The sequence below is a fragment of the Eurosta solidaginis genome, chromosome 3, assembly GCF_040869045.1.
Source record: "Eurosta solidaginis isolate ZX-2024a chromosome 3, ASM4086904v1, whole genome shotgun sequence".
Classification (NCBI taxonomy): domain Eukaryota; kingdom Metazoa; phylum Arthropoda; class Insecta; order Diptera; family Tephritidae; genus Eurosta; species Eurosta solidaginis.
Genome location: NC_090321.1, coordinates 150217330 through 150233288, shown reverse-complemented (window position 1 = coordinate 150233288; position 15959 = coordinate 150217330). Strand labels below are relative to the sequence as shown.

Here is a 15959-nt window from a genome sequence, read left to right as displayed (position 1 = left end):
ATCCCAAAAATTTTCTCAACTGACGTAATGTTTTTGGTGTTGGGTAGTTTTGTATTGTTTCAATTTTTCTTGGATCTGTCTTAATGATATCTTTTGCCACTACATAACCCAAAAATTCTACCTCTTCTTGGTAAAACTTTGACTTTTCTGAAGATATTTTCGTATTTGCTTTTTTAAGTATTTCAATTACCGACCTCAAATGTTTTTTGTGATCCTCCAAATCCTTTGAAAAAACTATGACATCGTCGACATAGACATGGCAAAACTTTCCCACAAATTCCCTTAACACATTATCCATAGCTCGCTGAAAAATATTCGGTGCATTTTTCAACCCAAACGGCATTCGTAAAAATTCATATTTCCCGTTATTCACTGAGAATACCGTTTTCTCTATTCATTCATCAATATCTGGTGAAATCCAGACTCCAAATCAATAGTGGAAAAATATTTAGATCTTCCCAAATTTGCAAGTATTACTCCCGGATTAGGCATTGGATATCTTCTGATACTGTTTTTTCATTAAGTTTTTTAAAATCAATTACCAGTCTTAATTTTGGACTTCCATCTTCATTCATGCCCTTTTTTGGAACAACCCATACTGGAGAGTTATACGGAGTTTTACTTTCCCTAATTATGCCGTTTTGCAACAAATTTTGAATTTCTTCATTAACAAATTTGTTCACTGACATAGGATAAGGGTATTGCTTTGACCAAACTGGTCTTTCCTCAATTGTTCGTATTTCCGCTTTGATGTCAGTGCGAAAGGGCAAATTTAAATTCAAATCACTATGTGCTGTGGTAACTTCTTTTCTTATTTTTTCCTGCAAATTTTTTATTGAAACTTCCTCTTCTTTAACAACCTCGTCTCTATTTTCTTCGATAGATAACCCCGAAGCCTCCAAACACAGATTATTCAGTATGTTTCCGGATTTCAAAAAATGTTTTCAAATTCTTCCCTGTTTGTTTTTTAATTCAACACTCTTTATTTTGGATTTATTTGGATTTATTTCGGTTGGTGCTTTCAAAATTATATCTTCTGAAATATTTTTTGTGGGATATTCGTTTCCCATATTGCCGGTATCACCTTCGGCAGTCGCTGTAGTACCTTCCTGTTTCAAGGAAGAAAAATATTTTTTTAATACTATATTGCCGGTAAAATCTTCGGCGGGAGCCTTAGGATTTTTGTATCCCAAGGGGTTTAAATTCTCAAATTTTTTACTTTTCTGTTCATATTTTTCTCTTTTGTTGCCGGTAGATACATCGGCGGGCGCCTTAGGAATTGTATATCCCAAGGGGTTTAAATGTTTACTCTTAACAGTTTTCTTTGTATCTTTAAATTTTTTTGCTTTAATTTTTTTGGTTTTGCCGGTAAAAGCTTCGGCGGGAGCCTTAGGACTACTGTGTCCCAAGGGGTTTAAAATTGCATTATTGTTGCCAGCATTTTCATAGTCTGCCATTTCGGATTCAATATCCGAAATAGTTATGGTTTCTTCTCTATTATTATTTATTATTAATTTTTTATTTTCAAAATCCACCACTGCATTAATTTTCTTTAAAAAATTTAATCCAATTAAGAGATCCGATTCCAAATTATCGATCTCATAAAACATCTGTATGTGTTTATGTTTTTTTTTTTTTTTTATAACCATTAATTGTGTTTACTCTTTTATATATGGCAAGCTCATTTTTATTTTTATAAATTCCTGCTTTTATGTAGCAACTTGTTGCTCCAGTATCAATTAAAATTTTAAAATTTTTACATATAGCTTTGTCATATTGCAGGATATATGGCAAGCTTAGATTTGATCTAAAAAATGGTCCTCATCAATATTATTAACTCGTTGTGCTTTGTTTGGTGGTTGAACACTTGACTGTGCACTAGCATGTGGTCTTTTATCAGCCACATTGCTCTGATTATTTGTAAAGTAATTATTTCGATAATTACTTTGAATATTATTTGGCATTTGTTGTGGTCGGTTTTGAATCTGGATACTCCGATCGACATCCATAGGTGTCGGTCGAGGTTGATCATGCTTTTGAACCGTCCTTTGGTTGTAATCAATTTGTGGTTGGCTTCGCCCCAACCATAAGTTATTGCCAAAGTTATTTCTTCGAGGTTGGCTTTGTGCAAATCGTAAATTATTACTAAAATTGTTGTTAAAATTATTTTGCTGCCTACCCTTAACTATGTCCGAAAAAGTTGGTGTTTTTCCAAACTGTAATGCGAAATTCGCTCGCATATTATTTGATTCAAGCTCTTGAGCTTTCGCAAGAGCATTTGGCAAATCACTTGGCGAAAGTGAAAACAATACTTGGGAAAAATTGCCATTTAATCCCGTAATAAATATTCGTAACGCATCGCGCCTATTTTTAGAATTTAATTCTTTGGTAACTGCACTATCTGATCCATACGTCATTATAGTTTTATTTATAAGTAAGGTTAACTTCCCATTCACTTTATTATAATACTCAATGATAGTATTATTGCCCTGACGCAATATAGTCATCTCCTGCTCAATAATGTGAGCAGCATATCGAAAGCATATCATTTGCTTCATTAGTTACCTCGTTCCTCAATATTGTCAAGGCAGCGAAATACTTACGGCTACCCCGAATGTATAAGCTCATTGTATTGTTAGCTGACTCCCTCCAGCTAACATACTTGGTTGGTTTACCACTAAATTCTGGTAAAGATTTTATGACATCCAAAGATTCATCGCAATGAATCTGAGGATCTATTTCTTCTGTCCTATAATCCGTCACTGTTGCTGTCCTTGTAAGGTTCTCGATTTGTCTTTTCAAATCCGAGACCTCCAATCTAGGAGAGGCATTAGTAGCTGCTATTAATCTGGCTATAATTGCCTCATTAGCTCCATTTACTGCCATCTTAGAAAAACTCTCTATCAAACTGTCCAGAATGTCGCACAAAACAATAAAATAATTTCTTCCTTAATATAATTCAAATTAATAAAATGGCTTTCTCTTCAGTTTTTGGTCATTCTTTAAATACGGACACTTTTTTACTTCATGGTTATTATCACAATAATTGCAATAGTAAAGTCTCTCGTAACGGGGCAGACTCGGTTTATTGCCCATACAAACGTTTAATTTGTTTTTAAAATTTTATGGAAATATTCTTAGCTTTAATGTAAATACATAACTTATAAAAAACCAGCGACTCACTGTAGTTGTCTTCTATTACGCTATCAGTTTGATCCTTTGTTGCTGCTACTGGTGTTCTTGTTGCTGTCACTGATGTCCTCTTGTAATTTCATGGCTTTTGTTTGATATTTGTTTTATCAATCTCCTATTTTATTTTGTTAGTGCCGATTAGATGTTCGTTTTCACTTTGTCCCACAGTTTCACTTTGTTTCGTAATCGAAACTCATAGAGTTAAAAAGTCTCTTGATTTTGTTTAACTTTTCTCGTATTTTATACGATACTTGTTTGTATTTATTTTTTTGTAACTAGGGATTTCTGTCTCTTTTAATTGTTACCTTAGGAGGTTTAAAACAGCCCCTGGTTTTGTTTAACTTTTCTCGTATTTTATACGATACTTTTTATACTCAGTTGAGCAGAGCTCACAGAGTATATTAACTTTGATTGGATAACGGTTGTTTGTACAGGTATAAAGGAATCGAGATAGATATAGACTTCCATATATCAAAATCATCAGTATCGAAAAAAAATTTGATTGAGCCATGTCCGTCCGTCCGTCCGTACGTCCGTCTGTCCGTTAACACGATAACTTGAGTAAATTTTGAGGTATCTTGATGAAATTTGGTATGTAGATTCCTGGGCACTCATCTCAGATCGCTATTTAAAATGAACGATATCGGACTATAACCACGCCCATTTTTTCGATATCGAAAATTTCGAAAAACCGAAAAAATGCGATAATTCATTGCCAAAGGCGGATAAAGCGATGCAACTTGGTAGATGGGTTAACGTTATGACGCAGAATAGAAAATTAGTACGATTTTGGACAATGGACGTGGCACCGCCCACTTTTACAAGAAGGTAATTTAAAAGTTTTGCAAGCTGTAATTTGGCAGTCGTTGAAGATATCATGATGAAATTTGGCACGAACGTTACTAATATTACTATATATGTGCTAAATAAAAATTAGCAAAATTGGATGAAGAACACGCCCACTTTTTAAAAAAAAATTTTTTTTAAATTCAAATTTTAATATCTTTACTGTATATAAGTAAATTAAGTCAAAAATCAACTCCAGTAATGATATGATGCAAAAAAATACAAAAATGAAAGAAAATTTCAAAATGGGCGTGGCTCCGCCCATTTTCATTTAGTTTGTCTAGAATACTTTTAATGCCATAAGTCGAACAAAAATTTACCCATCCTTCTTAAATTTGGTAGGGGCATAGATTCTATGACGGTAACTGTTTTCTGTGAAAATGGGCGAAATCGGTGGAAGCCACGCCCGGTTTTTATACACAGTCCACCGTCTGGCCTTCCTCTCGGCCGTTAACACAATAACTTCAGCAAAAACCGATATGCCCACTCCCTCTTAAAATGCTCAGTAACACCTTTCGTTATTTACCCATATCGTACAAACATTCTAGAGTGACCCCTGCCCACCCTAATGGCGATATCTCAAAAAGGCGTCCACCTATAGACCTAATGCCCACTCCCTCTTAAAATGCTCAGTAACACCTTTCGTTTGATACCCATATCGTACAAACATTCTAGAGTCACCCCTGGCCCACCCTAATGGCGATATCTCGAAAAGGTGTCCACCTATAGACCTAATGCCTACTCCCACTTAAAATGCTCAGTAACACCTTTCGTTTGATACCCATATCGTAAAAACATTCTAGAGTCACCCCTGGCCAACCCTAATGGCGATATCTCGAAAAGGCGTCCACCTGTAGACCTAATGCCCACTCCCTCTTAAAATTCTCAGTAACACCTTTCGTTTGATACCCATATCGTACAAGCATTCTAGAGTCACCCCTGGCCCACCCTAATGGCGATATCTCGAAAAGGCGTCCACCTATAGACCTAATGCCCACTCCCTCTTAAAATGTTCAGTAACACCTTTCGTTTGATACCCATATCGTACAAACATTCTAGAGTCACCCCTGGCCCACCCTAATGGCGATATCTCGAAAAGGCGACCACCCATAGACCTAATGCCCACTCCCTCCTAAAATGCTCAGTAACACCTTTCGTTTGATACCCATATCGTACAAACATTCTAGAGTCACCCCTGGCCCACCCTAATGGCGATATCTCGAAAAGGTGTCCACCTATAGACCTAATGCCTACTCCCACTTAAAATGCTCAGTAACACCTTTCGTTTGATACCCATATCGTACAAACATTCTAGAGTCACCCCTGGCCCACCCTAATGGCGATATCTCGAAAAGGCGTCCACCTATAGACCTAATGCCCACTCCCTCTTAAAATGCTCAGTAACACCTTTCGTTTGATACCCATATCGTACAAACATTCTAGAGTCACCCCTGGCCCACCCTAATGGCGATATCTCGAAAAGGCGTCCACCCATAGACCTAATGCCCACTCCCTCTTAAAATGCTCAGTAACACCTTTCGTTTGATACCCATATCGTACAAACATTCTAGAGTCACCCCTGGTCCACCTTTATGGCGATATCTCGAAAAGGCTTCCACCTATAGAACTAAGGATTACTCCCTTTTAATATACTCATTACCATCTTTCATTTGATACCCATATCGTAAAAACGCATTCTAGAGTCACCTCTGGCCCACCCTAATGGCGATATTTCGAAAAGGCGTCCACCTATAGACCTACTGCCCACTCCCTTTTAAAATGCTCAGTAACACCTTTCGTTTGATACCCATATCGTACAAACATTCTAGAGTCACCCCTGGCCCACCCTAATGGCGACATCTCGAAAAGGCGTCCACCTATAGACCTAATGCCCACTCCCTCTTAAAATGCTCAGTAACACCTTTCATTTGATTCCCATATCGTACAAACACATTCTGGAGTCACCCCTGGTCCACCTTTATGGCGATATCTAGAAACGGCGTCCACCTATGGAACTAAGGATCACTCCCTTTGAAAATACTCATTAACACCTTTCATTTGATACCCATATCGTACAAACATATTCTAGAGTCACCCCTGGTCCACCTTTATGCCGATTTCTCGAAAAGGCGTTCACCTATAGAACTAAAGCCCATTCCCTTTTAAAATACTCATTACCACCTTTCATTTGATACCCATATCGTACAAACACATTCTAGAGTCACCCCTGGCCCACCTTAATGGCGATATCTCGAAAAGGCGTCCACCGATAGACCTAAGGCCCGCTCCCTCTTAAAATGCTCAGTAACACCTTTCATTTGATACCCATATCGTACAAACAAATTCTAGAGTCAGCCCTGGTTCACCTTTATGGCGATATCCCTAAATGGCATCCATCCATAGAACTATGGCCTACTCTCTCTTAAAATACTCTTTAATACCTTCCATTTGATACACATGTCATACAACCACATTCCAGGTTACCCTAGGTTCATTTTCCTACATGGTGGTTTTCCTTATTTTATCTCCATAGCTCTCAACTGAGTATGTAATGTTCGATTACACCCGAACTTAGCCTACCTTACTTGTTATACTCAGTTGAGCAGAGCTCACAGAGTATATTAACTTTGATTGGATAACGGTTGGTTGTACAGGTATAAAGGAATCGAGATAGATATAGACTTCCATATATCAAAATCATCAGTATCGAAAAAAAATTTGATTGAGCCATGTCCGTCCGTCCGTCCGTCCGTCTGTCCGTTAACACGATAACTTGAGTAAATTTTGAGGTATCTTGATGAAATTGGGTATGTAGATTCCTGGGCACTCATCTCAGATCGCTATTTAAAATGAACGATATCGGACTATAGCCACGCCCATTTTTTCGATATCGCAAATTTCGAAAAACCGAAAAAATGCGATAATTCATTGCCAAAGGCGGATAAAGCGATGAAACTTGGTAGATGGGTTGACGTTGTGACGCAGAATAGAAAATTAGTAAGATTATGGACAATGGGCGTGGCACCGCCCATTTTTACAAGAAGGTAATTTAAAAGTTTTGCAAGCTGTAATTTGGCAGTCGTTGAAGATATCATGATGGAATTTGACAGGAACGCTACTACTATTACTATATATGTGCTAAATAAAAATTAGCAAAATTGGATGAAGAACACGCCCACTTTTTAAAAAAATTTTTTTAAATTCAAATTTTAACAAAAAATTTAATATCTTTACTGTATATAAGTAAATTAAGTCAAAATTCAACTCCAGTAATGATATGATGCAGCAAAATACAAAAATAAAAGAATATTTCAAAATGGGCGTGGCTCCGCCCATTTTCATTTAGTTTGTCTAGAATACTTTTAATGCCATAAGTCGAACAAAAATTTACCAATCCTTCTTAAATTTGGTAGGGGCATAGATTCTATGACGGTAACTGTTTTCTGTGAATATGGGCGAAATCGGTAGAACCCACGCCCAGTTTTTATACACAGTCCACCGTCTGGCCTTCCTCTCGGCCGTTAACACAATAACATGAGCAAAAACCGATATATCTTTGTAAAATGGGTATGACACCTACCATATTAAGTAGAAGAAAATGAAAAAGTTCTACAAGGCGAAATCAACAGCGTTTGGAATCTTGACAGGAATACTGTTAGTGGTATTGCATATATAAATAAATTAGCAGTACCCGACAGATGATTTTCTGGATCACCTGGTCCACATTTTGGTCGATATCGCGAAAACGCCTTCACATATATGTACATCTAAGGGCCACTCGCTTTTAAAACCCTTATTAATACCTTTAATTTGATATCCATATCGTACAAACACATTCTAGAGTCACCCCTGGCCCACCCTAATGGCGATATCTCGAAAAGGCGTTAATCCAGCAGATCTTGGTACCCGTGGATATACACCCAAGGATCTAGCCGAATGCTCCCTTTGGTGGAAGGGGCCAGAGTGGTTGGCCAAATCCCCAACGTCCTGGCCGAAACCAGTGACACAAACCCCTACTCCACCGGAACAAAAGCGCACCCATGCATTTCATGCTGCAGATGTGCCTGATCTACTCGAACGCTTTTCTTCCTACTCAAGAGCTCTACGAGTCGTTGCTTACATGTACCGATTTATACACAGAGCACAAGGTCTTGATACTTTGAAAACGATCACGCTAACCCAAGAGGAAGTTCATCAAGCGAAAGTTCGTTTGATCCTGTTGACGCAACATAAATACTTCTCTGCCGAAATTGCAGATCTACAGTCCAACAAACCACTCCACAAAAAGAGTTCATTGTTAACTCTAAACCCTATGCTCGACGAATCAGGCATAATGCGGGTGAATGGTCGGCTCGCAAAAGCCAATCTTAGTTACAACGAGCGTTATCCCATTATAATTCCCGATAACTCTCGGTTTTGCTGTTTACTCTTAGAATTTAGTCACTCTACCTTGTTGCATGCCGAAAAACAACTGATGATCCGCATGATACAACAGGAATACTACATCCCTCGACTCAAACAAAAGGTGAAGAAGTGCATATTCCATTGTAAGATATGCACGATCTACAAACAACAGGCTAAATCCCAAATAATGGCCGCACTCTCTCCGGAAAGGTCCACATACTCTCTCCCATTTCACACGACCGGTATCGACTTTGCTGGACCTTTTCTCGTTAAAACATCAATCTTACGGAAGGCCCCTTACTCAAAGGCATACGTTTGTGTATTCGTATGTTTCTCAACAAAAGCAGTCCATCTGGAAGTCTGCTCAGATCTGACGACCGCTGCTTTTAAAGCAGCATTTGCTCGTTTTGTTAGTCGTCGTGGACTCCCACACAAAATAATGTCAGACAATGGTAAAACCTTTATTGGAGCAAGTCGTGTCATTCAAAAGGAGCTTTCTTCTTTTCTCAAGGAAGCCGCAACTGACATAGCTCAAAAATATGCTACTCATGGTCTGTCCTGGCAATTCATCCCACCATATGCTCCTCACATGGGCGGATTATGGGAAGCGGCAGTTAAAAGCTTTAAAACCCATTTCCTTAAAGTTGCAGGCAGTCAAAAATTCACATTTGAAGAATTTACTACCCTACTCACTCGAATCGAAGCGGTTCTCAACTCTAGACCGCTAGCTCCGATGTCGCAAGATCCAAATGATTTACTCGCTCTAACTCCCGGACATTTCCTCCGTGGTGCTCCACTACTCGCGTTACCCGAACCCAACTCCGAGAACCTCTCGCTCATCAACAAATGGCAAAAACTACAAGTTCTACACCATCAATTTAGTACGCGCTGGAAAAATGAATATCTCAAAGAACTTCATAAGCGTACTAAATGGAAAACTCAGCAGACAAACATCAAAGAAGGTGATCTAGTCGTCGTGAAAGATGACCTTTTCCCCCCGAATGAGTGGCAACTCGGACGTGTCACTCGTCTTCATCCCGGATCGGACGAAAATGTTCGAGTTGTAGATGTCCGCACTCAAAGCGGAATATATACACGACCCATTGCAAAACTTTGCGCACTTCCCCCAGCAGAATAATATCTCTACCCTCACTCTAGCGATCTCACCGTGGCATATAAAATCTAGGATATCCATAAAACCCTATCGTTAGCCCCCTACTCACCTCACAAAATATTTCTCTCTCTTTTTATTCTCATTACAGACGCTACGAGAGTTACAGCACTTGTCGGCTCTGTTGCCAAAAGCACTCTTTGCGCTATTGCAACGCCTTCATGGCTATGACCCCTGAAGAACGCTATGAGTCGGTGCGGGCTCATAAATATTGTATCAATTGTTTGGCAACATCCCATGTTACGGGCGCAATTTATCAATCTAAAACGATGATGCTTCCCGAAACTTCAGAGCCCAAGCGCTCACTCTCAATAAGGTAGGCGAGATGGACCATGTTAAAGACCCCATGTGGTGAAATTTTCTATACTAAATAAGAGGTGACTACACGATGCCAAAACCTCAGAGCTGTTTGGTACATTACTAGCATTAGCTGCTAAGGTCATCCTTTCATATGCTTCCATTGCTTGCCGTCGCTCAGTTTCTATACGTTGTTCGGCTTCCATACGTTTGCGTTCCTGTATTTTACGTATTTCTGCTTCAGCCGGTAATGGTGGCAACGAGAGCATTCGGTCTTTGATTAATTGAATACACGATAAACGTATTGATTTTTTTAACGCCTCTTCTCTGCTTCCCTGTTGACAATGTATAGCTAATATACGCTTACTTCGTATATCAATAGCTTCAGCCATTTGACCGATTTTTCCACGTAATGCACTTGCATCAGGTATAGTGAAAATAGATTCACCCTCGTAAAGACTATCAATAATTTTCAAATACATTTCAATATCTGGTAGTACATCCTTACGCAATTGTTGAATATCAGTATAAATTTGCGACACAAGCGGATGGAAATTGCGACTCTCATGCATTTCTTGTCGTGTCTCCAGCAACCACAAGCAATGATCGCAAGAGCGTATACCTTGTTGTGGTGCATTTGATGAACTTGCAGCGTCTTCAGAACTTTGCATGTGTTTTATAGCTTCATTTTGTGATGTAGCTAAACTCGCTAGTTGTAACGCAGTTTCTATGGATAGGAACTTTGAGCAATCATCGCACATAATACTACCGCACAGACGGCAGTGATGTTGGCGACGCGCAATGTGGAAATTTTTGGCGCAACTTGGGCATAACTTCACTGAACTACCGTCCAACCAAGTTACAATGTTACGCTCATGCTGCTTCCTCAACACTGGATCTACTGGCAAATTTGTCAACAACTTATGCAAGCGTATAAGTAGTTTATTTGTTTCGCTAGCAGAACGCTCTAATCGAGGATTTCGTACCGTTTGAAAATACTCTAAATGATTACGGTCAGCGCCGACTTCTTGCAGATCCATAAAATTAAATACATTTGCTCGTGTTCGCGCATTACTCATTTTCAATGCGTTATTCTCAGCTATAGCCGTAGCGTTTGTTGCAGCACTTCCGGTCCCCGATACACTGCCACCGGCAGCGAAATTTGATGCTGCATTCTTATCGAAGTTTCGTGACAAGTCAAATGCCTCATCAATATTTCGCTGCCGGTGGCAGTGTATCGCATTAACGCATTGAAAATGAGTAATGCGCGAACACGAGCAAATGTATTTAATTTTATGGATCTGCAAGAAGTCGGCGCTGACCGTAATCATTTAGAGTATTTTCAAACGGTACGAAATCCTCGATTAGAGCGTTCTGCTAGCGAAACAAATAAACTACTTATACGCTTGCATAAGTTGTTGACAAATTTGCCAGTAGATCCAGTGTTGAGGAAGCAGCATGAGCGTAACATTGTAACTTGGTTGGACGGTAGTTCAGTGAAGTTATGCCCAAGTTGCGCCAAAAATTTCCACATTGCGCGTCGCCAACATCACTGCCGTCTGTGCGGTAGTATTATGTGCGATGATTGCTCAAAGTTCCTATCCATAGAAACTGCGTTACAACTAGCGAGTTTAGCTACATCACAAAATGAAGCTATAAAACACATGCAAAGTTCTGAAGACGCTGCAAGTTCATCAAATGCACCACAACAAGGTATACGCTCTTGCGATCATTGCTTGTGGTTGCTGGAGACACGACAAGAAATGCATGAGAGTCGCAATTTCCATCCGCTTGTGTCGCAAATTTATGCTGATATTCAACAATTGCGTAAGGATGTACTACCAGATATTGAAATGTATTTGAAAATTATTGATAGTCTTTACGAGGGTGAATCTATTTTCACTATACCTGATGCAAGTGCATTACGTGGAAAAATCGGTCAAATGGCTGAAGCTATTGATATACGAAGTAAGCGTATATTAGCTATACATTGTCAACGGGGAGCAGAGAAGAGGCGTTAAAAAAATCAATACGTTTATCGTGTATTCAATTAATCAAAGACCGAATGCTCTCGTTGCCACCATTACCGGCTGAAGCAGAAATACGTAAAATACAGGAACGCAAACGTATGGAAGCCGAACAACGTATAGAAACTGAGCGACGGCAAGCAATGGAAGCATATGAAAGGATGACCTTAGCAGCTAATGCTAGTAATGTACCAAACACCCATATCGTACAAACACATTCTAGAGTCACCTCTGGCCCACTTTAATGGCGATATCTCGAAAAGGCGTCCACCGATAGACCTAAGGCCCGCTCCCTCTTAAAATGCTCAGTAACACCTTTCATTTGATACCCATATCGTACAAACAAATTCTAGAGTCAGCCCTGGTCCACCTTTATGGCGATATCCCTAAATGGCGTCCATCCATAGAACTATGGCCTACTCTCTCTTAAAATACTCTTTAATACCTTCCATTTGATACACATGTCATACAACCACATTCCAGGGTTACCCTAGGTTCATTTTCCTACATGGTGATTTTCCTTATTTTGTCTCCATAGCTCTCAACTGAGTATGTAATGTTCGGTTACACCCGAACTTAGCCTTCCTTACTTGTTTTTATTTTGATTTGGTAACTAGAGATTTATGTCTCTTTTAATTGTTACTCTAGGAGGTTTAAAACAGCTCCTGGTTTTGTTTAACTTTTCTCGTATTTTATACGATACTTGTTATACTCAGTTGAGCAGAGCTCACAGAGTATATTAACTTTGATTGGATAACGGTTGGTTGTACAGGTATAAAAGAATCGAGATAGATATAGACTTCCATATATCAAAATCATCAGTATCGAAAAAAAATTTGATTGAGCCATGTCCGTCCGTCCGTCTGTCCGTTAACACGATAACTTGAGTAACTTTTGAGGTATCTTGATGAAATTTGGTATGTAGATTCCTGGGCACTCATCTCAGATCGCTATTTAAAATGAACGATATCGGACTATAACCACGCCCACTTTTTCCATATCGAAAATTTCGAAAAACCGAAAAAATGCGATAATTCATTGCCAAAGGCGGTTAAAGCGATGAAACTTGGTAGATGGGTTGACGTTATGACGCGGAATAGAAAATTAGTAAGGTTTTGGACAATGGACGTGGCACCGCCCACTTTTACAAGAAGGTAATTTAAAAGTTTTGCAAGCTGTAATTTGGCAGTCGTTGAAGATATCATGATGAAATTTGGCAGGAACGTTACTACTATTACTATATATGTGCTAAATAAAAATTAGCAAAATTGGATGAAGAACATGCCCACTTTTTAAAAAACATTTTTTAAATTCAAATTTTAACAAAAAAATTAAAATCTTTACTGTATATAAGTAAATTAAGTCAAAATTCAACTCCAGTAATGATATGATGCAACAAAATACAAAAATAAAAGAAAATTTCAAAATGGGCGTGGCTCCGCCCGTTTCATTTAGTTTGTCTAGAATACTTTTAATGCCATAAGTCGAACAAAAATTTACCAATCCTTCTCAAATTTGGTAGTGGCATAGATTCTATGACGGTAACCGTTCTCTGTGAAAATGGGCGAAATCGGTGGAAGCCACGCCCAGTTTTTATACACAGTCCACCGTCTGTCCTTCCGCTCGGCCGTTAACACAATAACTTGAGCAAAAACCGATATATCTTTACTAAACTTAGCCCACGTACTTATCTGAACTCACTTTATCTTGGTATAAAAAATGGCCGAAATCCGACCATAACCTCGCCCACTTTATCGATATCGAAAATTACGAAAAATGAAAAAAATGCCATAATTCTATACCAAATACGAAAAAAGGGATGAAACATGGTAACTGGATTGGTTTATTGACGCAAAATATAACTTTGGAAAAAACTTTGTAAAATGGGTGTGACACCTACCATATTAAGTAGAAGAAAATGAAAAAGTTCTACAAGCCGAAATCAACAGCCCTTGGAATCTTGGCAGGAATACTGTTAGTGGTATTGCATATATAAATAAATTAGCAGTACCCGACAGATGATTTTCTGGATCACCTGGTCCACATTTTGGTAGATATCGCGAGAACGCCTTCACATATACATCTAAGGGCCACTCGCTTTTAAAACCCTCATTAATACCTTTAATTTGATATCCATATCGTACAAACACATTCTAGAGTCACCCCTGGCCCACCCTAATGGCGATATCTCGGAAAGGCGTCCACCTATAGACCTAATGCCCACTCCCTCTTAAAATGCACAGTAACACCTTTAGTTTGATACCCATATCGTATAAACATTCTAGAGTCACCCCTGGTCCACCTTTATGGCGATATCTAGAAACGGCGTCCACCTATGGAACTAAGGATCACTCCCTTTGAAAATACTCATTAACACCTTTCATTTGATACCCATATCGTACAAACATATTCTAGAGTCACCCCTGGTCCACCTTTATGCCGATTTCTCGAAAAGGCGTTCACCTATAGAACTAAAGCCCATTCCCTTTTAAAATACTCATTACCACCTTTCATTTGATACCCATATCGTACAAACACATTCTAGAGTCACCCTGGCCCACCCTAATGGCGATATCTCGAAAAGGCATCCACCTATAGACCTAATGCCCACTCCCTCTTAAAATGCTCAGTAACACATTTCGTTTGATACCCATATCGTACAAACATTCTAGAGTCACCCTTGGTCCACCTTTATGGCGATATCTCGAAAAGGCGTCCACCTATAGAACTAAGGATTACTCCCTTTTAAAATACTCATTACCACCTTTCATTTGATACCCATATCGTACAAACACATTCTAGAGTCACCCTGGCCCACCCTAATGGCGATATCTCAAAAAGGCGTCCACCTATAGACCTAATGCCCACTCCCTCTTAAAATGCTCAGTAATACTTTTCGTTTGATACCCATATCGTACAAACATTCTAGAGTCACCCCTGGCCCACCCTAATGGCGATATCTCGAAAAGGCGTCCACCTATAGACCTAATGCCCACTCCCTCTTAAAATGCTGAGTAACACCTTTCATTTGATTCCCATATCGTACAAACACATTCTAGAGACACCCCTGGTCCACCTTTATGGCGATATCTCGAAACGCCGTCCACCTATGGAACTAAGGATCACTCCTTTTCAAAATACTGATTAACAGCTTTCATTTGATACCCATATCGTACAAACATATTCTAGAGTCACCCCTGGTCCACCTTTATGGCGATTTCTCGAAAAGGCGTTCACCTATAGAACTAAAGCCCATTCCCTTTTAAAATACTCATTACCACCTTTCATTTGATACCCATATCGTACACACAAATTCTAGAGTCAGCCCTGGTCCACCTTTATGGCGATATCCCTAAATGGCGTCCATCCATAGAACTATGGCCTACTCTCTCTTAAAATACTCTTTAATACCTTCCATTTGATACACATGTCATACAACCAAATTCCAGGGTTACCCTAGGTTCATTTTTCTACATGGTGATTTTCCTTATTTTGTCTCCATAGCTCTCAACTGAGTATGTAATGTTCGGTTACACCCGAACTTAGCCTTCCTTACTTGTTTTTATTTTGATTTGGTAAATAGAGATGTATTTCTCTTTTTATACTCAGTTGAGCAGAGCTCACAGAGTATATTAACTTTGATTGGATAACGGTTGGTTTTACAGATATAAAAGAATCGAGATAGATATAGACTTCCATATATCAAAATCATCATTACCGAAAAAAAATTTGATTGAGCCATGTCCGTCCGTCCGTCCGTTCGTCTGTCCTTTAACACGATAACTTGAGTAAATTTTGAGGTATCTTGATGAAATTTGGTATGTAGATTTCTGGGCACTCATCTCAGATCGCTATTTAAAATGAAGGATATCGGACTATAACCACGCCCATTTTTTCGATATCGAAAATTTCGAAAAACCGAAAAAATGCGATAATTCATTGCCAAAGGCGGATAAAGCGATGAAACTTGGTAGATGGGTTGGCGTTATGACGCAGAATAGAAAATTAGTAAGATTTTGGAC

At 39.0% G+C, this 15959-nt stretch overlaps 3 protein-coding genes across 9 annotated transcripts in view; 2 read left to right on the top strand and 1 right to left on the bottom strand.

Moving 5' to 3' along the window:
• The window catches only part of LOC137244361 (homeobox protein 2-like), a 664619-nt gene that overhangs the window by 447157 nt on the left and 201503 nt on the right, over positions 1-15959 (top strand). The window lies entirely within an intron of this gene.
• Positions 9919-11136, bottom strand: LOC137243320 (rabenosyn-5-like; the record flags this gene model as incomplete). The annotated part of the gene is made up of 1 exon (XM_067770934.1): positions 9919-11136. A coding segment is annotated over one exon (1188 nt), but the record flags the coding sequence as incomplete, so codon positions are not given.
• LOC137243303 (rabenosyn-5-like) lies at positions 11161-12182 on the top strand. The gene is given in 2 exon segments (XM_067770859.1): positions 11161-11905; positions 11908-12182. Coding segments are annotated over 2 exon segments (1014 nt in total). The 5' UTR covers positions 11161-11166.